At 42.0% G+C, this 22797-nt stretch overlaps 2 protein-coding genes across 2 annotated transcripts in view; one reads left to right on the top strand and one right to left on the bottom strand.

Annotated features, from left to right (window-relative positions):
• Positions 1-2734: 2734 nt before the first annotated feature.
• LOC106588511 (E3 ubiquitin-protein ligase RNF5-like) lies at positions 2735-8094 on the top strand. The gene is made up of 6 exons (XM_014177616.2): positions 2735-3333; positions 5781-5799; positions 6501-6613; positions 6710-6764; positions 6860-6971; positions 7064-8094. The coding sequence occupies exons 1-6, from the start codon at positions 3125-3127 to the stop codon at positions 7162-7164; spliced, it is 609 nt and encodes a 202-aa protein (XP_014033091.1). The 5' UTR covers positions 2735-3124; the 3' UTR covers positions 7165-8094.
• A 3810-nt stretch (positions 8095-11904) lies between these two features.
• Positions 11905-22797, bottom strand: part of LOC106588512 (choline transporter-like protein 4) — a 43809-nt gene continuing 32916 nt past the window's right edge. The window contains exons 9-22 of the mRNA XM_045709587.1: positions 20027-20110; positions 19131-19243; positions 17375-17497; positions 17128-17227; positions 16879-16971; positions 16628-16730; positions 16169-16431; positions 15230-15324; positions 15016-15119; positions 14808-14881; positions 14577-14647; positions 14343-14437; positions 14176-14260; positions 11905-14035 (exon numbers count right to left, since the gene is read on the bottom strand). Coding sequence (XP_045565543.1) covers positions 13917-14035; positions 14176-14260; positions 14343-14437; positions 14577-14647; positions 14808-14881; positions 15016-15119; positions 15230-15324; positions 16169-16431; positions 16628-16730; positions 16879-16971; positions 17128-17227; positions 17375-17497; positions 19131-19243; positions 20027-20110 — 1522 coding nt within the window. The 3' untranslated portion in view covers positions 11905-13916. The remainder of the gene's footprint in view (positions 14036-14175; positions 14261-14342; positions 14438-14576; positions 14648-14807; positions 14882-15015; positions 15120-15229; positions 15325-16168; positions 16432-16627; positions 16731-16878; positions 16972-17127; positions 17228-17374; positions 17498-19130; positions 19244-20026; positions 20111-22797) is intronic.

The raw sequence follows: 22797 nt of genomic DNA, 5'->3' as shown, positions 1-22797 counted from the left end.
CTCACCCAACATTGCAGAGTCATGTGCATCTTTTCAAGCACACCCTTCTCATTAACCTGTGGTGAGTTATTCACAATTGTCGATGAACAAGTAAGGTTTTATATGTAAGATGGTTAAATAAAGAGCAAAATTATTGATTATTAATATATTATTATTTGTGCCCTTGACCTATAAAAGCTCTTTGTCACTTCCCACGAGCCGGGTTGTGACAAAAACTCACTCATTCTTATGTTTAATACATAAATTATCGTATAGTGTGTGTGCTTACAATGATGGCAAAAAACAACATTTGAGAGTACGCTGACCCTGGTGCTAGAGGGGGTACGCAGCTGGAGGTTGAATGTTTGAAAGGTTACGGGACTATAAAAAGTTTGGGAACCACTGGTGTAGGAGAAGTGGAATTTAGATAGCATCTACTTCGTCGGCAATAACAAAGGTGAATGCCATGTCTGCCATTGTCGCATTTCGTAGAAACAGCAGAAGTTGTCCGACTTTTTATATTATATTCTTTATTTATTTTTTCTTTATTACATTTATGGGGTAGACCAGCTTTGTCGTAGAAATGTTCGCTCAATCATATTTCTCAGATACCGAAACATGTGAATTCAAATATACTTTATATAAAGTAACAAGTCGAGCTGGCCAATGGACCAACTGCCGGACTCAGTCTCAGTCCACTCTTTTTATACAGTTTCATGCTTATACAAGTTTCATAGTCCCTCCACTTTATGCTAATAACCATATCCCCTCGGCTTTACTCCACCATTGTTTCCAAATCTAAGTTATTTCCTCTAGGCGGGGTTTACCCCTCCCCTCTAGTTCCTTGGAGAAATTATATTGGTGACGCGCCTATACATTATTTCCAGAAAAGAATAAGTACAGATTACTATAGGCAATTATAAGATTGCTACATGCCATTATCGTATTATAATATTACTACAGGCCATTATAGGATTAAGTACAGATAACTATAGGACAATATAGAATTATACCAATAAATACACTTAATCCCAGGATTACACATAGTGCCTTTGCTTACTAGTTTAGTGCTATTTAGCCTTTTAACAAGAAACACATTCTCTTAACAGAAAACACCCATAGCTTTAATATTGCAGATAGATTGTAGCTTCCATCAATGTAATTGTCTGCATCACTTCCAATCCCCCATATATATTTTTTCAAATATAATATATACACATTTACATATATCTTTAAAAATATATATTTCCTTTATTGCCCTACCACCCCTACCCCCAATTAGAGCAAACTAGTGAACAACAACACTTAGGCCTGTATTTCCAGCTTATACATGCTATATACATTTATACAAAAAAAGTTCTTAACCTATATACGTTTTACGGGCACAGCATGTTTTATATGAGTTATCTTGTTGTTATTAGTCCCAACCTTCAGCTGTTAACACCATCAATATTGGATTTCTATTTGCCATATATTGTTCAACTGTGCTGTGATATTTCACAAAAGTTCTGAACCTTTCTATTCTCATTATTTTTGCAGATTGTAAATTGAAAATGTTATTTTTTGCTAAAAGTATTATCATATTATTGATCGATTGACTATGACTTTTCAGATCGCCCAGTAGTGCTATCTGCAGGGTTAGCTCCAGGTAAATATTGCAATTCTTCAGCCATTCCTGTACCTGTGACCAAAAACAAGTGACATATGGACTGTACCAAAACAAAACAAATGAAGTTGTCCGACTTGCTGTCGGTGCATATGTAGGCTACCTCCCCCAACTTTAGTCGTCGACTTTCGTCTACAGTCGGCTACTTTTGCCTTACCACTCAAACACGCCAGTGTCTTTCTCCCGCTTCTCAAGCACTGAGGTCCCGCAATTGTGTGGGAAATAGCTGGGCTAGTTGGTGCTTTCAAGACAACTGGGAACTCGAAAAAAACGAGGTCAAATCATGACGTCAGTGATTTTCAGGCCGAAAAGTCGAAGCTCTGGAAAGATGCCCAAGACTCGGACTCGTCCTCTGGCTTCAAAACTTTAAGTCCAACTCTAGCGGTAGTTAAACTGTATATCTCGTCTGTAGCTGTAGGCTATTCCATCTAGTCACAACCTTTAAAGGTCATGAACAGTGAAAATCATGTTTTTCATGAAATTTGATGATATTTGGATGAAACCAGATTAAAGTATGATGACCAAAGTATGAAAAATACTGTTGCTTCGACATCTGTAAAGTTTGATCATAAAGTTACTGGTCCTCTCCATGTCAAACATTTGGATACATTTTTAAGAGGAAAGGGTGACATCACCCTAACTCTCATTTTAATACACCAATGGTAACATGATATTATCTTACCTAATTTTAATAAGTACTGCCTTGAAACATTTGAGGTGTGTTTGCAAAAAAACTGGATGTAGGGTGTCGGCAAATATAATAAAACGTTTACACTATTCATCTATGGCAAAGATACTTGTGTATTTCTCCTTTCTAAGGGCTCCCAAGAGCCGTCACTGCAGTACCTGGTTCGAATCCAGGCTGCATCACATCCGGCCGTGATTGGCAGCTCTATGAAAGGCCTATGTTTCATAGAGCTGCCAATAAGGCGGCACAATTGGCCCAGCGTCGTCCGGGTTTGGCTTGTGTAGGCCGTCATTGTAAATAAGAATTTGTTCTTAACTGACTTGCCTAGTTAAATAAATAAAAATTGTCTGGCTAGCTAGGTCTTCAACCAGCCTTGACCAAAAGGGGAAGGGGTTCGTTTAAAACTCTGATGCAGTTGGTATGTCAACACATCAGTCAGCACTTCTGTGAATCGCATCACAAGAGACATGCCAAATGGGAGATTTGCAATTTCAATGTTGTGTGAGTTGCTTTGTGTATCACTGCAACCTTCACATAGGCGTTTCATAGAGCTGCCAGTAAAGCTAGTTTTCTTATATTTTTAGCATTTCTATCCCCCCACAATATTATTAGGTGATATTTCAGTCACAAACGTCTATTTTACATGGGAATCAGAATGACTGATCAGGTCCTTTAAACTCCTCCTAGTTGTTTCTTTTTTTTACGGAAACGGGCGGGGTGGTGCACAGGTACGGTGAAACCTCGAAGCTAGCTCTCGTCTGGCGGAGTTATTACTTTTTCAGTAAACAATTATGGCGGCCGCGGATCCCTGGTCCTCGAGTGACAGCGGGCCCGCAAGCAGAGGAGGGTTCCCGGATGGTGAGAACAGCAACGAGCGCGATGGACCGGGAGGAAGCCGCGGAGAGGCAGAACGCAAGCCAGATCGGGCCACATTCGAATGCAACATTTGTTTGGACACAGCAAGGGACGCTGTCATCAGTTTGTGCGGGCACTTGTTCTGGTACGAGGCGGGGATACTTTCGATCAGTCGTCGAGTAGGGAATGTTGTAGGCTGATAGCAGCTTGCTTACACAACTAGTCATCTGACATAGCGTTGTTTGGTCTTTCTAACACATTCCAGCTAGCTAGTTTCTCTACGATAACAAGCGGGTTGTTTGTTGGTTCACACCCATATGTCGATGACAAATGCATGCACAAGGCTTATTTTTATATAGTTAAATGTTAGCTAGTTACATGGCTAGAAAGCAAGATGGCTAACTTGGAGGTCTAGTTAATAGCGAACGTTAATCATGAATGAGTGTTGTTGGTTGAGCTTCATACATTAGCCAACCTATCGAAATAAAGTGGATTTGACAATGGCGTATGCTCATCACCTCATGCCTTTACAACAATGTTCGCACATTTTTATTTACATTCATTCAATTTACAGTTTGTTACATTTGATGTTTTTTTTTGTGTGATATGAAAGTAGAGTGATTTATGTTTCTAGACTAGTACCGCAATTGAGAATCGATTCACGTTTAGATGGAGTATTTAGCTGTTTTGGCTTCCAGAAACGATACGCTTTTCTGAGGGCCAGTCTCTTTATCTTACGTTCCACTCCTTGCCATGGGCACATGTACCCGGAGTGGATTAGTTAAAGAGACTGGTACCCAGGCTACCAATTCGGCGTTAAACAGAATATCATTGGTCTATAAGGACTAACGTTAGGCTTCTTTAGTCCATTATTGGAAGTAGCCTAGTTGCCTAGCCATCAGCATCTTGCCAAAATCATTCTTTTGGAACTTGACTCATGTCCCATTCCAGCTTCACCTGTGCACCAGCTACAGCAACAATGTAACAGTGAATGCCTCTCTGGTACACACCTGGTTGCTGTATGGAACTCAGTCAGTGGTTGAGTTTCTGCATTGGGTGTATTAATAACTAGTAGACACTGCACAATGGATAACTTGGGTGACTCACACTAAACAATCACTGATTTTTACTAAGCACATGTCATCACTGGTTTAGATTTTCCCAATATTGCCACCTGAATCATGTATTACAAACAGCAGGCGTTGACCTTCAAGTTTCTGCAAAGTTGTTGGCTACACTTGCATTGTTTGTAATGTAAACATGCATGCATTGACTCATTCATGTGGAGTTCAGTCACATCTCCGGGGTTAAGAGTGGGATTGGTGTCAGAGGCACTGTCGCTATAGAGGAGTAAGAATAGACTGTCCTCGACAGGAAAAAAAAACTCTCCAGTCCAGTTGATCAATGAGACTTGATGGAACACATATTACTGAACTGAAAAATATAACTAGATATTTTATGTATACTGAACAAAAATATAAACGCAACAATTTCAATGATTTTACTGAGTTACTGTTTATATAAGGAAATCAGTCAATTTAAATAAATTCATTAGGCTCTAATCTATGGATTTCAAATGACTGGGCAGGGGTGCAGTCGTGAGTGTGTCTGGGAGGGCATAGGCCCACCAACTGGGGAGCCTAGCCCAGCCAATCAGAATTTGTTTTTCCCCACAAAAGGGCTTTATTCCAGACAGAAATACTCCTCAGTTTCATCAGCTGTCGGGTTGACTAGTCTCAGATGATCCTGCAGGTGAAGAAGCCGGATGCGGAGGTCCTGGGCTGGCGTGGTTACATGTGGTCTGCGGTTGTGAGGCCGGTTGGACGTACTTCCAAATTCTTTAAAATAACGTTGGAGGCAACTTATGGTAGAGAAATGAACATTTGATTCTCTGACAACAACTCTGGTGGACAGTCCTGCAGGCCAATTGCACGCTCCCTCAACTTGAGACATCTGTGGCGTTGTGTGAGAACTGCACATTTTAGTGGCCTTTTATTGTCCCCAGCACAAGGTGCACATGTGTAATGATCATGCTTTTTTAAGCAGCTTCTTGATATGCCACACCTGTGCCGTGTTACTGTACATGTACCATCCTTCTCTCCCACAACGCATTAATCTGGCCAGCAGCGAGGTGAGACTGTGCTAATGAGCGATGACCAATGGAGCTAATTAACATTAGCGATGGGGAGCCCGGATGATTTTAATCACTCACATCGTTAAGGTCAGAACAGGGTAACCAGATGCGCCCTGTAGGTGGGGGGGCCTACTGGAAAATAAGGTGAATATGGATTCCAAAATCTAGCACACTAACTAGGCCTATGGGAGAGTTTCAATTGCATACTGCTTGCGTCTTCTCTCCTCGCCACCTCAAAACCCATTGGAGGAGAAGGTCAGAGGGGCGGGACCTCAGCTTTCTCATCCAATGCGTTTTGAGGAGGCGGCGAGGATGCGAGGAGTATGCAATTGAAAATCTCTGTATCAATTCAGACTCGATGAAGTAGGCCACTAGGAGGTTGCTCCAAATGTCACCATGTTTCTAGGTGACGTTATTCATAATACCCACTCTAATCTTTCTCCTTCTCTCTTTCACAGCTGGCCCTGCCTTCATCAAGTAAGTATGCCATTTTAAAGGTGTTGTCTTTAGTTTCACAGTGGTGGTAAATATTAGGCTACACTTTTTCTACTGGTTGAAACCAGCTCCCAGTCCGATGACATGACCTGAGACCACCTTGGTCAGCCAGTTGACTCAGTGCAGCTTAAAGTTGATAATGTTCTCAAGCTCCCATTCATTACCAGTGTTTTATGTGAACCCCCTTTTTGTCTTTGCGGTGCTTTAGATTATAGCACTAGCTGTAACGTACATTGCACCATGCATAGTATTGCATATCCTTCTCCTTTGAGAATCAGTCAATGTTTTTCTTTCATTAGTTACTGCGCTAACTCTGTTGATAGAATAGTGTCAACACTACTGCCTTCAGTGCCTTGTGTACCTAGCTGTTTGTATTTGACACTGTTTTGTGCTATATTGCACAACTGTCTTATATTACCGACACAGAAAGTGCATGGTATAATGTGGAGTTTTATTTTCTCCCCCAATTTACTTTTTTTTTAAAATAAGTCATTCTACTACAGTATATTGACTCATCCTTCTACATAACACAGAACAGCACATAGATCTACCCTGTGTGTGTGGAACGTTGCAGTAAGTCAGTGCATGCCAATAGACTGACGGTATTGAACGGACGGTGCGGTATGGCTTCTGTCTCACCTGTCATATGATCCCTCTTTCTCTCCCTCCTCGGTCGGTGTCAGTGGTTGGAGACACGGCCCAGCCAACAGCAGTGTCCTGTGTGTAAAGCGGGCATCAGCAGAGAGAAAGTCATCCCCCTCTACGGCAGAGGGAGCTCCAGCCAAGAGGACCCCAGGTACACTGCGTGTGTTTTTTTTGAGTCTGAGCGTGCGTATTTGTGAACGTGTGACACTGAGAAACTGCATTGGTTAACTGGTGTTTCGTCCTCCAGGTTGAAAACCCCGCCTCGTCCTCCGGGACAGAGAACAGAGCCAGAGAGCAGAGGGGTGAGTCTTCCTCTGATGTTTATTACTTGGTTATTTTGTGTGTTCACTCTATTTGTAATGAGAGACCACTATTCCCTTCTTTCCTCTTCTTGCAGCCCTTCCAGGGGTTTGGGGACAATGGCTTCCACATGTCCTTTGGGATCGGTGCTTTCCCTTTCGGCTTCTTCACCACAGTCTTCAACACCAATGACCCCTACCACAGAGCAGGTAACACACACACACACACACACAACCATCTATTTATTCCTTGATGCGATAGCTGTTGGCTAGTCATTGCAATGTTATCACTGTTCCCCCAGACGCATATGCAGCCGATCACCAAGGCAACGGCAACAATTGGCAGGACTCTCTCTTCCTGTTCGTGGCCATCTTCTTCTTCTTCTGGCTGCTGAGCGTGTAAGGGAGAGGGAGTGGCTGAGTGTGGGTTTTTGCTCTTCCTTTGTACTTGATTGACGGATTAAGGTCACTAATTAGGAAATAACTCCTCACCTGCTGTCTAGGTCTTTATTTAAAGGAAAAAACTAAAACCCGAAGACACCAGGCCCTCCATGGAATATTTGACACCTCTGCTTTAGACTATAGATGGGTGGTGGTGGGATGACTGGCATTTCACTCTTAGCAAGAGATATCTTGTGCAGGAAACACAAACCAGTCAAAAGATTTGTGTATCCCCCAAATGATTTACGAGACTCACTTGGATAGGGAGAGTACACTGAGACACCACTCTGGTGGTGGATGATACCCAAGCGTGAGGGTGAGTAAAGCGAAGACACTATCGCCCTCTTTCTGCGTACTTGTACATAAATGCGCGCGCACACACACAGGGGTGGGTTGGCTGACTTTTAGGGATGGGACTGGTGGAGTCAATATTAAATGATTGGAATGATTTAATAGTAAATTAGGGGATGATCTAAGTAATTGTACTGTACCACAAAACATATGTAATATGTGGTTAACGTAGGAATATTTAGACAAAATAGAATTACTTGTTTTTGCCCCTTGAATGAATTTCAGCTTTAATTCCCCAAATATTAGAGCTTGTTTGAGTTTTAAGGGAGGGTGAGAAGTGGATTTACCTGATAACATAATGTTTTTTTTAAATCACTATAGCCACTTTTTTTTCCAGGCCAAAGAGTAACGTATCGCCGTCAAGTACAATTTGGGGAAAATGTATTTGGATATTACTGTTTACAATTTAACTGATGAAATAATTTGTCCGTAGATTTACGAACCCAATTTCTGAATATTCTTTAGACTAGTGTACAGATGGGTACACTAACAACTTTATATATAATCTTACAAACTGCCATTACACTGTGAAGTCATATAGAGAAGACAGACCTAAATGTGGATTGGAGCTACAGTGTATTCAAAAAGTATTCAGACCCCTTCACTTTTTCCACAATTTGTTACAGCCTTATTCTAAAATGGATTCAATTATTCTTCTCAATCTACAGTCGTGGCCAAAAGTTTTGAGAATGACACAATTATTAATTTCCAAAGTGTTCTGCTTCAGTGTCTTTAGATATTTTTGTCAGATGTTACTATGGAATACTGAAGTATAATTACAAGCATTTCATAAGTGTCAAAGGCTTTTATTGACAATTACATGAAGTTGATGCAAAGAGTCAATATTTGCAGTGTTGACCCTTCTTTTTCAAAACCCATGAAATCCGCCCTGGCATGCTGTCAATTAACTTCTCGGCCACATCCTGACTGATGGCAGCCCATTCTTGCATAATCAATGCTTGGAGTTTGTGGGGTTTTGTTTGTCCACCCGCCTCGAGGATTGACCACAAGTTCTCAATGAGATTAAGGTCTGGGGAGTTTCCTGGCCATGGACCCAAAATATCGATGTTTTGTTACGCGAGCCACTTAGTTATCACTTTTGCCTTATGACAAGGTGCTCCATCATGCTGGAAAAGGCATTGTTTGTCACCAAACTGTTCCTGGATGGTTGGGAGAAGTTGCTCTCAGAGGATGTGTTGGTACCATGCTTTATTCATGGGTGTGTTCTTAGCAAGCTCTGTACTGGTAGTGCCCCGATCCTGCAGCTGAATCAACTTTAGGAGACGGTTCTAGCGCTTGCTGGACTTTCTTGGGCGCCCTGAAGCCTTCTTCACAACAATTGAACCACTCTCCTTGAAGTTCTTGATGATCTGATAAACGGTTGATTTAGGTGCAATATCCTTGCCTGTGAAGCCCCTTTTGTGCAAAGCAATGATGACGGCACGTGTTTCCTTGCAGGTAACCATGATTGACAGAGGAAGAACAAATTATTCCAAGCACCACCCTCCTTTTGAAGCTTCCAGTCTGTTATTTGAACTCAATCAGCATGACAGAGTGATCTCCAGCCTTGTCCTCGTCAACACTCACACCAGTGTTAACGAGAGAATCACTGACATTATGTCAGCTGGTCCTTTTGTGGCAGGGTTGAAATGCAGTGGGGATTCAGTTCATTTGCATGGCAAAGAGGGACTTTGCAATTCATCTGATCACTCTTCATAACATTCTGGAGCATATGCAAATTCCCATCATGCAGACTTTGTGAAAATTAATATTTGTCATTCTCAAAACCTTTGGCCACGACTGTACACACAATACCCCATAATGACAAAGCAAAAACATTTTAGAAATGTTTGCAAATTTATTAAAGGAAAAAAAGTATCACATTTACATAAGTATTCAGACCCTTTACTCAGTACTTTGTTGAAGCACAATGGAATATGACACCTCTGGTGTTTTTTCCATCATATTAAAGGGATACTTCGAGTGTTCTTGGGTATGATGCTACAAGCTTGGCACACCTGTATTTGGGGAGTTTTTCCCCATTCTTCTCTGCAGATCCTCTCAAGATCCAGGTTGGATGGGGAGCATCGCTGCACAGCTATTTTCAGGTCTCCAGAATTGCTCGATCAGGCTCAAGTCAGGGCTCTGGCTCGGCCACTCAAGGACATTCAGAGACTTGTCCCGAAGCCAGTCCTGCATTATCTAGGCTTTGTGCTTAGGGTTGTTGTCCTGTTAGAGTGGGGCGAAGGTTCACCTTCCGAGGTCCTGAGCGCTCTGGAGCAGGTTTTCTTCAAGGATCTCTGTACTTTGCCCTGTTCATCTTTCCCTCGAGCCTGACTAGTATCCCAGTCCCTGATGCTGAAAAATATTGCCACAGCATGATGCTGCCACCACCATGCGTCACCGTAGGGATGGTGCCAGGTTTCCTCCAGACGAGGCGCTTGGCATTCAGGCCAAAGAGTTCAATCTTGGTTTCATCAGACCAGAGAATCTTGTTTCTGAGAGTCGTTTAGGTGCCTTTTGGCAAACTCTAAGCGGGCTGTCCTGTGCCTTTTCCTGAGTGGCGGCTTCAGTCTGGCCACTCTACCATAAAGGCCTGAGTGGTTGAGTGCTGCAGAGATGGGAGAACCTTTCAGAAGGACAACCATCTCCACAGAGGAACTCGGGAGCTCTGTCGGTGACCATCGGGTTCTTGGTCTCCTCCCTGACCAAGGCCCTTCTCCCCCGATTGCTTAGTTTGGCTGGGCGACAAGCCAGGAAGAGTCTTGGTGGTTCCAAACTTCTTCCATTTAAGAATGATGAAGGCCACCCTGTTCTTGAGGACCTTCAATGTTGTAGACATGTTTTGGTACCCTTCACCAGATCTGTGCCTTGACACAATCCTGTTTTGGCACTCTACGGACAATTCCTTCGACCTCCTGACTTGGTTTTTGCTCTGACATGTACTGTCAACTGTGGGACCTTTTTATATAGACAGATGTGTGCCTTTCCAAATTATGTCCAATCAATTGAATTTACCACAGGTGGACTCCAATCAAGTTGTAGAAACATTAAGGATGATCAATGGAAATGGGAAGCACCTGAGCTCAAGTTCGAGTCTCATAGCAAAGGGTTTGAATACTTGTGTAAATAAGGTTGCTAAAATTTCTAAACCTGTTTTTGCTTTGTCATGGGTTATTGTGTGTAGATGAGGAAAGAAATAAATGATCCATTTTAGAATAAGGCTGTAACAAAATGTGGAAAAAGGGAAGGGGTCTGAATATTTTCCAAATGCACTGTATAGTGGATATAATCACACAATTTAAGAGTTCTTTATCATATAGGTTAACAGACTAACACTGTATTGTAAAGAGTCATGAGGATAGTGTATGGGAAGGCTGGAGTGGGCAGTATTGTATTGTGTACAGTTGTGCTTTGTGGAGAATTGGCCACATATGAACAAATAGTCTGGGGACAGTTTTTGGAACATTTTAAATCTGTAAAGTAATCTGGAATTGAATTGAACACAACACAGGATCATTCGATCTGGATTAAATGTTCTGAAAAACTGTCCCTGGGGGTTTTGTTGCTGGGCACAGTGCTGCACAGGAAAAGATGACAGTAAGGTCATGTTCATAAAAAAAAAAAAAACATTTTGCAACATAAGTGTTGATTGGACAAATTGACTGTTTCAGTTCACCGTTTTCTTCCGCTTTGTGCCTACTGAACACGGCCCAGGTGCAAAAGTTAATACAGTGTTTGCCAGAGCCTTTTTGACTCAAGTCAGAATGAGTATTTGTCATTATCATCTGCAGCCAAGAAAATAACATGCGGTGAGAAACATGAACTACTATCATATCTATTGCAATGTGTTTCTCCTGATTGTGTGTATACATTTGTATATATGAATATTGTAAATGCTGTTTTTACCTTTTTCTGAACGACCAGCCATGGGATTGAGACAAGATGTGAGAGACCTCGGGTTTAACTAGGCAACCTGACATGTGGCCGAGTCCCCCTCTTCCACTAGTGAAAGACAAGTTACTCTTCTGTACTCGTACAATGCTCACTGAATGGTACAATCTAATGCATATGATGCACATATGAGCCAACCAGAGGCAAGTGAGCAGTGTATGAAAAGGAAACTCTCATTTCACCCTACCCATTTAATTATGATACAAGTCCTGTGAAGTATATGAAATGGGCTCAAGATCAAGTGTCCAAGAACTCTATAGCACCTTACTAAACAACACCAGCCGAGTAACATCCATGCAAGGGGTTGAGGAAAGGAAGGGCACAAAGTGGTAGATGATGGGTGGGGGGGGGGGGGGTACAGGTTATGTATTTTCTTGCATATCACTGTCTGATCAAGTTAAGCATTTCTATTAGTTTATTTTGACAAAAAAAAAATGGAAATTACATTTGTATTGAGTCTTGTGCAAGACAACAGTGAGACATTGTGCAAAACCAAATTCGTCAGAGCTTTGGAAATTGTTTTCCTGCTGTCTGAATAAATAGTTGTTGAATACATTTAATGTGGCCGGTGTTGTCTCAGTTTATGAAATGTCCAAATATGCTGAATTGTGAAAGGCAATGGGTGAGGCAGATGGGATTCATTCAACCACAAAGAACACACTAGATCCATGTCAAGAATAAAATAATTACTCCGCTTCATTGTAACCTAAATTAGCTGGATCAGGTGTATACCATCTATTACTAACTACGCTTGTAATATGATTAACAGAACTGGTTGCACAGGTTGTTTACCCCCTCAACTGTTCTAGTAGCATTACAGCAATGTAATGCTACTAGAATTTGGCTCAACAGTAGAGGCACTTGCTCTTGTACTGGACTGTTGAATGATCACAACACATGACTGCAGACTCCCACATGCATTCCCTCTCTGGGTCTCAGGAGACAAGAGGTTGAGGAATGTAGTGAGATTATGACATATTGGGTAGTACAGTATGTGGTAAATTAACATTGATACTTGACAACTGAAAGTACTGTAGTTGTGTTGAGTGCGTGCAGCCAAATGGATGGATGTGCTCACTCTAGACTGAATTTGATTTGTTCCAGGGTCCATACTTAATAAGAATAGAAATAGGGGACCAGACATAATATAGTAAACTTACATCCGGGACACTTAAATTAGTATGATATATTACGTTTAGTATGGTTACATAAGACAGAAGGTTACTTAAGGAAAAAACGAAAATAGGGTGGGTGGGCGTATAACGTGAACGTCTAGCAAACCAAAGGTTGCGTGTTCGAATCTCATCACGGACAAGTAACATTTTAGCTAATTAGCAACTACTTGCTACTTTGCAACTATTTAGCATGTTAGCTAACCCTTTAACCTAACCTTAACCTTATCCCCTAGAGATAGCTGACGTTAACATTAGCAACAACAAATTGGAATTCGTAACATATTGTACATTTTGCAAATTCATAACATTGTAGATTTTGCAACATATATTAAATTGGATGTAAGCGAGCCACAAATAAACACATACCATTCGAAACATAACATGTCATACTAAATGGAGTGTCTTGGATTTATGTACAGAATAATAGGAAATGCTCAGATCACGTTGAGATACCTCTGACTTGCTATTAGTTCTGCTAAAGAGAGCTTTGTCTTCAGCTCCCATGTACAAGGGGTTGCAGCCTGCAAGTGTCAAGATTTTCAGAACATTTCAGGTCACATGCACCACTGATTCAAGCTGATGTGTGAAATAAACCAGAGGTGTATTCCTGTAGAGCAATCCATCACTGCGCAAGGCAATATACAGGAGTGATGTCAGCATGGGAATTTTTTGTAATAAGTGTTAGATAATCCAAATCACAATAAAAAATTAAAAAAATATCTACAATATTACATATCATAATAAAACTGAGTGTTACTTTAACAAATAAACTAAGAGACCTTAAACTGAAACAATATACAGAGCACTGAGGATCATTTAAAACAGTTATGGTGACGATTTCTGTATCTAATAAATAATTTGCTCACTTGAGAAAAAGGTATATTTTCAGAAAACAAATAAGCACTGGGAGAGAATAAACATTTGGTTTTGGTTAGAGTAATAAAAAGCTCTAGTTTTGGTAAATTAAAATTGTTAGGAGGAGTAGCTCGAATTTAAGAAAATATCTCATATCTAATCACACTCAAGCCTGGACACATACATGTAATCTCAAGTTGAAAGTGCAAAAAAGTTATCCATTATGGGTCAACTTTGACATGTCAGAAGGGGGAAAACAGAAAGAGTGAGAAGGCTGAAAGATCTGAAAGAAAAAAAGGTCATATTTCTAGGATGTTGTGATGTTTCTAGGATATTGAAAGTAACTGTGGTTCTAATTCGTCTAAAAGGCACTATTTCATCAATCCTTTCCTTTGCCATTTTTAGGTCCCCTGTTCTTTTTATTGAGGATTGTCATCAGGTTCTTGGACATGTAATATGGCTTCTGCATCGTTCCGTCATGTCGCTCCAAGTCCTCCACTGTGAGAAAGGGAGAGAGAAAATCAACAGGCATGTTGAAAGAAAAATGTTGTGCAATGAAGCAAGATATGTAACAATGTAATGCATGAGTGTTCAGTATTTTATACAGTAATATTTGTTGCTGGAGGTGCTCTACTCACAGAAGCAGAGGAAAAGTGTGTCCACACACATGCTGTACACACTGAAGAATCCATGAGCAATGAGGTATGCTCCCACCACAACCACCTGTTACCCCAAAGACATACACACCACTGTCAATTTCTTTCTCTAACACACATTTAATTACATATATATGACTGTCACTTACAATAATGGGCATCCAGTAATAGTTGAGCGTTTCAGTACGGAAATTGCTGCTTGGTAGTCTTATTCTGCCAGAGAAGAAAAAGAAGGCCAGGACACCTGAGAAGAGAAGAGTAGAGGAGGATTGGTTAAAGATTACATTCATTTAGACCGGTTATCCAATCACACTTCTGGCCTGTAAAATGCACCAAAGGAGCTCCCATTCAGAACTACCATAATAATTATGTTGTCCTCTTACCTACTCCTCCCACCACTAGCATCTTCCCAAAGAACAGCAGCAGGTCCGTCACTTTATCTAGCACCACCACCCTGAGTGGAGAGGCACAGTCAGGAAAACATGTCCCCACCACTCAGCTTTGGTTCCACAGCAGTCAATCAAATCCATGCAAAATGTTCTTGTGTAAGAGGGAAAAAACAAGTCTACACCTTCCCACAGGCATAACAAACATTACTAGAGCACATACTGTACCTGACAATGTTCCTCATTAGAAGCATGAATGCGTTTTTAGCGGAGACACAGAAGTTTTTTCCATATACGGCAATCTAGGAAAAAGAGGAGTGTGTATTAGACACATAGCCTTAGCCTACCAGAAATATTCTACACTGGGGGAACTGAGGGAGCGAGATTGACTGACAGGGACTTGTGATGATGTTATGGTGACGTAGTGGAGACTGACCATGATGTAGGCGTTTCTATTGAGGAACTTGATGAACTTCTCCAGACACCAGAAGCAACACTTCAGACAGCACATGAGGAACCGAGAACAGGGGTTTTGAGCCGCTAGAGAAAAAGAGACACATATACATACACATATATAATAGAGCGATTACATGTTTGAATCGGATAATAATAACAGGTTAAGGGAAGTCCAAGGCGGCCTCCAGCCTTACCTCTGGTCTTGTGGTCCAGGTACTCCAGGATGATCCGGATTATCTGGATGAGGGTGAGGATCAGAGCACCAAACGCCAGGGAGCCAACATGGTATCTAAGAGAAACAGACATAGGGGGAGAGAGGGAGTTAATTGAATGGAAAGCTAACAAAATACAACATTTGATTCTGGCTCAAATTACAGAGTGTACAAAATATAAGGAACACCTGCTATTTCCATGACAGACTGACTAGGTGAATCCAGGTAAAAGCTATGATCCCTTATTGATGTCACTTGTTAAATCCACTTCAATCAGTGTAGATGAAGAGGAGGAGACAGGTTAAATAAGCATTTGTAAGCCTTGAGACATGGATTGTCTGCCATTCAGAGTGTGAATGGGGAAGACAAAATATTTAAATGCCTTTGAACGTGGTACGGTAGTACCGCAGGCACAGGCACACCGGTTTGAGTGTGTCAAAAAGTGGTTAGAGCATTGGGCCAGTAACCGAAAGGTTGCTGGATCGAATCCCCTAGCTGACAAGGTAAAAATCTGTCGTTCTGCCCCTGAACAAGGCAGTTAACCCATTGTTCCCTGGTAGGCCATCATTGTAAATAAGAATTTGTTCTTAACTGACTTGCCTAGTTAAATGAAGGTTAAATAAAAAATAAAAAGAACTGCAACAATCAACAGTTTCCCATGTGCATCAAAAACCACCCAAAGGACATCCAGCCAACTTAGAGCATTGGAGTTAACATGGGCCAGCATCCCTGTGGAACACTTTGACACGTTGTAGAGTCCATGCACTGACAAAGTGAGGCTGTTCTGAGGGCAAAAGGGGTGCAACTCAATATTATGAAGGTGTTTGTACACTCAGTATATGGTCTGTGGACCCTCTAGTGGCCAGGCAAGGAAAGGCACCACCACAGCCCTACTGTTGAAGCGTTTGTCTACTCCCTTACCGTATTGTGCGGATGAAGGCCTGGGACAGGGGGAAGGTGGGGATGTCCGAGGGCTTGTTTAAGGCCCAGTAGTAGGAGGCGAAGGCCCCGGCCAGGCTGCACTGGCCCATGGCGATGACAAAGTTGACGCACCACAGGAAGGCCACCCCGTTATAGATCTGCAGGTTGAACAGGTTCCTCTGCAGCAGGCCCTCGTTGTTGTACTTGATGAAGATGCAGCGCGCCGATCGGCACCACAAGTAGTCTGTAGAGTTGTAGAATGTCTGAGGGAAAGACAGGAGGGGGGAGAGATGAAAGAGGAAGGGATGAGATATGAATGGAGAGATGGAAAGGGTTCAAACTGTTTTTTTTGTTTTTTAAGTAGACGGCTGAAGTAAGTAGACACATTTTCTGTGTATTTCTGAGTTGGGCTTTCTGCATGTATCTCTATGGAGTCAAAGTTAAATCAGGGACACTTACCTGTGGGTCACAGGTCTCATTGCTGCTGATTTGGCCACAGTTATCCTGAGTAGAGTTGAGAGCCACCACTTTGTACACTGGAATACCTGAAGTGGCCAGATACCTAACAACCTCTGTTAAGTGGGTTAACGATACCGTGGAGTTTGAAGACTGCGCTCAGTAGAACACAGATACAAAACAGACCTTTTGTCATAAAACTATATAATAGGCAGTGTAAATACCCACAAATATTTGAATGAATGAGAGGATACAGAGCAGTGATGCCCCAATAGGCCACACACACCACCAGGAGAACAAATGTGATGAGAGGGTAGAACAGCGTAGACATCATGTGACTGACAGCCCTGTGAAAGAGAGCGACATAGTTACAGGACGTGTGCTGAAAAGTTAGGTTGTATCGCAATATTGGTAGAATATTTGTCACAATACATGGTTGTGTGTGTGTGTGTAAGTATGGGCCAGTATGTGTAATCCTGGCTCATATATCTAACATGACTCACTTGCTGGACTCCTGGATGAGAGCGATGGCGATGAGGATTCTGGTCCGCAGAAAGATCAAGGTCAGGAGAAGAATGCCTTCTACCACAGACAGGATTATCACTGAGCAATAAAGAGAGAGAGAAAGATGGAGGGAGGAAGTAGATAGGTCAACACAATGGTACAAAGTTGTCATCAGAAAGGAATGTCTGTCAGTCTGTGTACAGAAGAAAACAGACATAAAATGAGCATGTGTAATATCAGACTCACAGAAGGCCAGCCAGGTCTCCTTGACCTGAAGATAGACCTTGAAGTCGGTGGTGAAGCCTATGTCAGTGATGGAGACAGTCGACTTTCTGTAGTTGTCGTACTCCCACCAGCAGTGATATATGCCTACAGACAGACAGACAGGCAGGTAGAGGGAGAGAGAGAGAAAAAAAATGCTTTAACCACCCTGAAAAGTCCATGTTCTTAAACCAATGTGAACTACATACACTATATATACAAAAGTATGTGGACACAGCTTCAAATTAGTGGATTCGGTTTTTCAGCCTCACTCATTGCTGACGGGTGCATAAAATTGAGCACACAGCCATGCAGTCTCCATAGACAAACATTGGCCTTACTGAAGAGCTCAGTGACTTTCAACGTGGCACCGTCATAGGATGCCACATTTCCAACAAGTCAGTTCGTCAAATTTCTGCCCTGCTATAGCTGCCCCAGTCAACTGTAACTGCTGTTATTGTGAAGTGGAAATTTCTAGGCCCAATAACGGCTCAGCCGCGAAGTGGTAGTCCACACAAGCTCACAGAACGAGAACGCCGAGTGCTGAAGCGTGTAGCACGCAAAAATCGTCTGTCCTCAGTTGTAACACTCACTGCCGAGTTCCAAACTCATTACATTACATTTTAGTCATTTAGCAGACGCTCTTATCCAGAGCGACTTACAGTAGTAAATGCATACATTTCAATTCATTTCATACATTTCTTTTTTCTCGTACTGGCCCCCCGTGGGAATCGAACCCACAACCCTGGCGTTGCAAACACCATTGCAAACACCATGCTCTACCAACTGAGCCACAGGGAGGCCTCTGGAAGCAACGTCAGCACAATAACTGTTTGTCGATAGATTTATGAAATGGGTTTCCACAGCCGAGCAGCCGCACAAGCCTAAGATCACCATGTGCAATGCCAAGCGTAGGCTGGAGTGGTGTAAAGCTTGCCGCCATTGGACTCTGGAGTGATGGATCACACTATACCATCTGGCAGTCCGACGGACGAACCTGGGTTTGGCAGATGCCTGGAGAACGCTACCTGCCCCAATACATAGTGCCAACTGTAAAGTTCAGTGGACGAGGAATAATGGTCTGGGGCTGTTTTTCATGGTTCGGGCTACCACCATGCTTCACTGTAGGGATGGTGCCAGGTTTCCTCTAGATGTGATGCTTGGCATTCAGGCTAAAAAGTTGGTTCGGGCTAGGCCCCTTAGTTCCAGTGAAGGTTAATCTTAACGCTACAGCATACAATGACATTCTAGTCAATTCTGTTCTTCCAACTTTGTGGCAACAGTTTGGGGAAGGTCTTTTCCTTTTTCAGCATGACAACGCCCCTGTGCACAAAGCAAGGTCCATACAGAAATGGTTTGTCGAGATCGGTATGGAAGAACTTGACTGGCCTGCACAGAGCCATGACCTCAACCCCATCGAACACCTTTGGGATGAATCAGAACGCCGATTGCGAGCCAGGCCTACTCGTCCAACATCAGTGCCCGACCTCACTAATTCTGTTGTGGCTGAATGGAAGCAAGTCCCTGCAGAAATGTTCCAACTTCTAGTGGAAAGCCTTCCCAGAAGAGTGGAGGAGAGTGGACCAACTCCACATTAATGCCCATGATTTTGGAATGAGATGTTCAACGAGCAGGTGTCCACATACTTTTGGTCATGTGTGTTTAGACCTCCTAGAGAGAGTACACTACATACATGCTAGGTGACATATTATTACCACACCAGATATTATCAATGACTTACCATAGGCACCTACTGCCAACACTCCAAATATAAGGACCCAGACCATAACAGGGGCGATAAACCGCAACAGAAGGAGGAACAGAAAGCTGACCACCATGGCTATGACCAGTGCACTGAGGGAGGAGAGGAGAGAGGAACACAGCAGGGTAAGAGAGTGGATTGGAAGAGCGGAGAGAGGATACAGTTAAAAGGAGGTGGAGGAGACCACAAATTCGAAAGAAGAGACATTTCTGGTCATTATTAAAATATAAGGCCGGTGTCACAGATTAAGGATTATTACATAATTGACTTAAGTGATTTGTAAATATGTATTAAGCCATCGGATATACATGTCAGAGCCATTATCTAAAGATAGGAGTCTGATACAGGTAAAACACATACTTTGACACCTACAGGTTTGTCCAGTTTTATAAGCACTTAGCGTCATAAGCATTAGGGCTGTGATGATACCAGTATCGCAATATTTTTTTCTTGGCAAAAATGAAAACACGAAGCAGACCAAACTCGTTGGTCCTTTAAAAACCGTCTGTATGTAAAATATTGTGTGCTGTAGCTTGAGAAATATATAAATGTGACTGGATGACAACATAATGTTTGTTTCCAACATTAGGGCCGTTTTCCTAAAGAAGTGAAATCCACTTCGTGTTTTATTTCCTTGCCGTAATACTGGTATCGTCCCGGCCCTAATAAGCATGCCATCTCTTATCAATGTTTGCTGCAGAAAGAAGCTCTCATATTTAATAAGTTAAATGTATTAAGTTTAACGTGAAAGATAGCACAGCCATGCAAACTTCTCTGGTTTCTCCTGTTCTAATACGACAGCACACTGGAAATTGTGCATTGACAAGTAGGGAGTGGTCTGATGAGAGGTGAAAATGAACCCGAGAGAGACTCACGCGATGATCCACTGCCATGACGACGCAAAGTCCTCAAAGATTCTCACTCCAATCTCCTTGGCTTTGAAGCTGTTTACTATGTCACTACAAGACACACAGGGAAAAGACATGTTAATGCTAGTAATTACTGACAATGTCTTTGACACAAAACAGCATGATGAAGAGTACTACAGGATAAATGAAGATAAAAGCAGAGACGATTTAGAAATAGAGAAGGAGATAAAAGGAACAAAGAAAGAAATGTGAAGAGTTTGCTTTGTAATAGTACATTCATGAATTGGTGGCATTTATAGAGCTCAATAGAAAAAGAAGCTTTCTTTGACTGCTGGTATTCAGTAGCAGTAGGTGTATTGATTACTACAGCCCATTGAGGGATAATTTGGGAGGTTGTACAACAGCCCACTGACAGTTCCTTGGGTTGTTTGTGTATAAAATACTAACAAATGCCCACTCTTACACCTGTTTATGTGTCAAAGGATGAACATAAAAGTCTAATAGCCTAGTTATCTAGTTGTCATTTTTTAAATGTAATAAACTAGGAATAAGACCACTCAGGTCTGGACATACCCGTAATTACAAAGCAAACAGGTTTTTATAATTTTTTACTCATTTATATATACAAAAACTGAAATATCACATTTACATAAGTATTCAGACCCTTTACTCAGTACTTCGTTGAGTACTTGTCCCGAAGCCACTCCTGCGTTGTCTTGGCTGTGTGCTTAGGGTTGTTGTTATGTTGGAAGGTGAACCGTCGCCCCAGTCTGAGGTCCTGAGCGCTCTGGAGCAGGTTTTCATCAAGGATCTCTGTACTTTGCTCCGTTCATCTTTACCTCGATCCTGACTAGTCTCCCTGCCACTGAAAAACATCCCCAAAGCATGATGTTGCCACCACCATGCTTCACTGTAGGGATGGTGCCAGGTTTCCTCTAGATGTGATGCTTGGCATTCAGGCTAAAAAGTTCAATCTTGGTTACATCAGACAAGAGAATCTTGTTTCTCATGGTCTGAGAGTCTTTAGGTGCCTTTTGGAAAACTCCAAGCGGGCGGTCATGTGCCTTTTACTGAAGAGTGGATTCCATCTGGCCACTCTACCATAAAGGCCTGATTGGTGGAGTGCTGCAGAGATTGTTGTCCTTCTGGAAGGTTCTCCCATCTCCACAGAGGAACTCTAGAGCTCTGTCAGAGTAACATCGGGCTCTTGGTCACCTCCCTGACCAAGGCCCTTCTCCCCCGACTGCTCAGTTTGCCAGGACGGCCAGCTTTAGGAAGAGTGTTGGTGGTTCCTAACTTCTCACACTTAAGAATGATGGAGGCGACTGTGTTCTTGAGGACCTTCAATACTGCAGACATTTTTTAGTACCCTTCCCCAGATCTTTGCCTCGACACAATCCTGTCTCGGAGTTCTACGGACAATTCCTTCAACCTCATGGCTTGGTTTTTGCTCTGACATGCAGTCAACTGTGGAACCTCATATTGACAGGTGTGTGCCTTTCCAAATCGTGTTCAATCAATTGAATTTACCACAGGTGGACTCCAATCAAGTTCTAGAAACATGATCAATGGAAATAGGATGCACATGAGCTAAGTTTCTTCAAGTGCAGTAAATAAGGTATCTGTTCTGTATTTTTATAAATTTGGAAAATGTAAAAAAAAAAAAATAATGCTTTTCGCTTTGTCATTATGGGGTATTGTGTGTAGGTTGCTGGGAATGTTGTTTTTTTTGTCCATTTTCGATTAAGGCTGTAACATAACATGTGGAAAAAGTTAAATGGTCTGAATACTTTCTGAAGGCACAGTATATACAGTACCAGTCAAAAGTCTGGACACAACTACTCATTCAAAGTTTTTTTTTATTTTTACTATTTTCTACATTGTAGAATAATAGTGAAGACATCAAAACTATGAAATAACACACATGGAATCATGTAGTAACCAAAAAAAAAAGTGTTAAATAAATCAACATATTTAACGTTGAAGAATCTCAAAAGTAGCCACCCTTTGCCTTGATGACAGCTTTGCACACTCTTGGCATTCTCTCAACCAGCCTCATGAGGTAGTCACCTGGAATGCATTTCAATTAACAGGTGTGCCTTGTTAATTTGTGGAATTTCTTTCCTTCTTAATGCATTTGAGCCAATCAGTTGTGTTGTGACAAGGTAGGGGTGGTATACAGAAGATAGCCCTATTTGGTAGAAGACCAAGTCCAAATTATGGCAAGAACAGCTCAAATAAGTAAAGAGAAATGATGGTCCACCATTACTTTAAGACATGAAGGTCAGTCAATCTGTCAAATTTCAAGAACTTTGAATGTTTCTTCAAGTTCAGTCACAAAAACCATCAAGCGCTATGATGAAACTGGCTCTCATGAGGACCGCCACTGGAAAGGAAGACCCAGAGTTACCTCTGCTGCAGAGGATAAGTGCATTAGAGTTAACTGCACCTCAGATTGCAGCCCAAATCAATTCTTCAGAGTTCAAGTAACAGACACATCTCAACATCAACTGTTCAGAGGAGACTGTGTGAGGCCTTCATGGTTGAATTGCTGCAAAGAAACCATTACTAAAGGACACCAATAAGAAGAAGAGACTTGATTGAGACAAGAAACACGAGCAATGGACACTAGACTGGTGGAAATCTGTCCTTGGTCTGGAGTCCAAATTGAAGATGTTTGGTTCCAACCGCCGTGTCTTTGTGAGACGCAGAGTAGGTGACCGGATGATCTCCGCATGTGTGGTTCCCACCGTGAAGCATGGAGGAGGTGGTGTGAT

This window comes from Salmo salar, chromosome ssa27, assembly GCF_905237065.1.
Source record: "Salmo salar chromosome ssa27, Ssal_v3.1, whole genome shotgun sequence".
NCBI lineage: Eukaryota > Metazoa > Chordata > Actinopteri > Salmoniformes > Salmonidae > Salmo > Salmo salar.
Note: the sequence above shows the minus strand (reverse complement) of the source record. Positions and strands in the feature narration are given on the sequence as shown.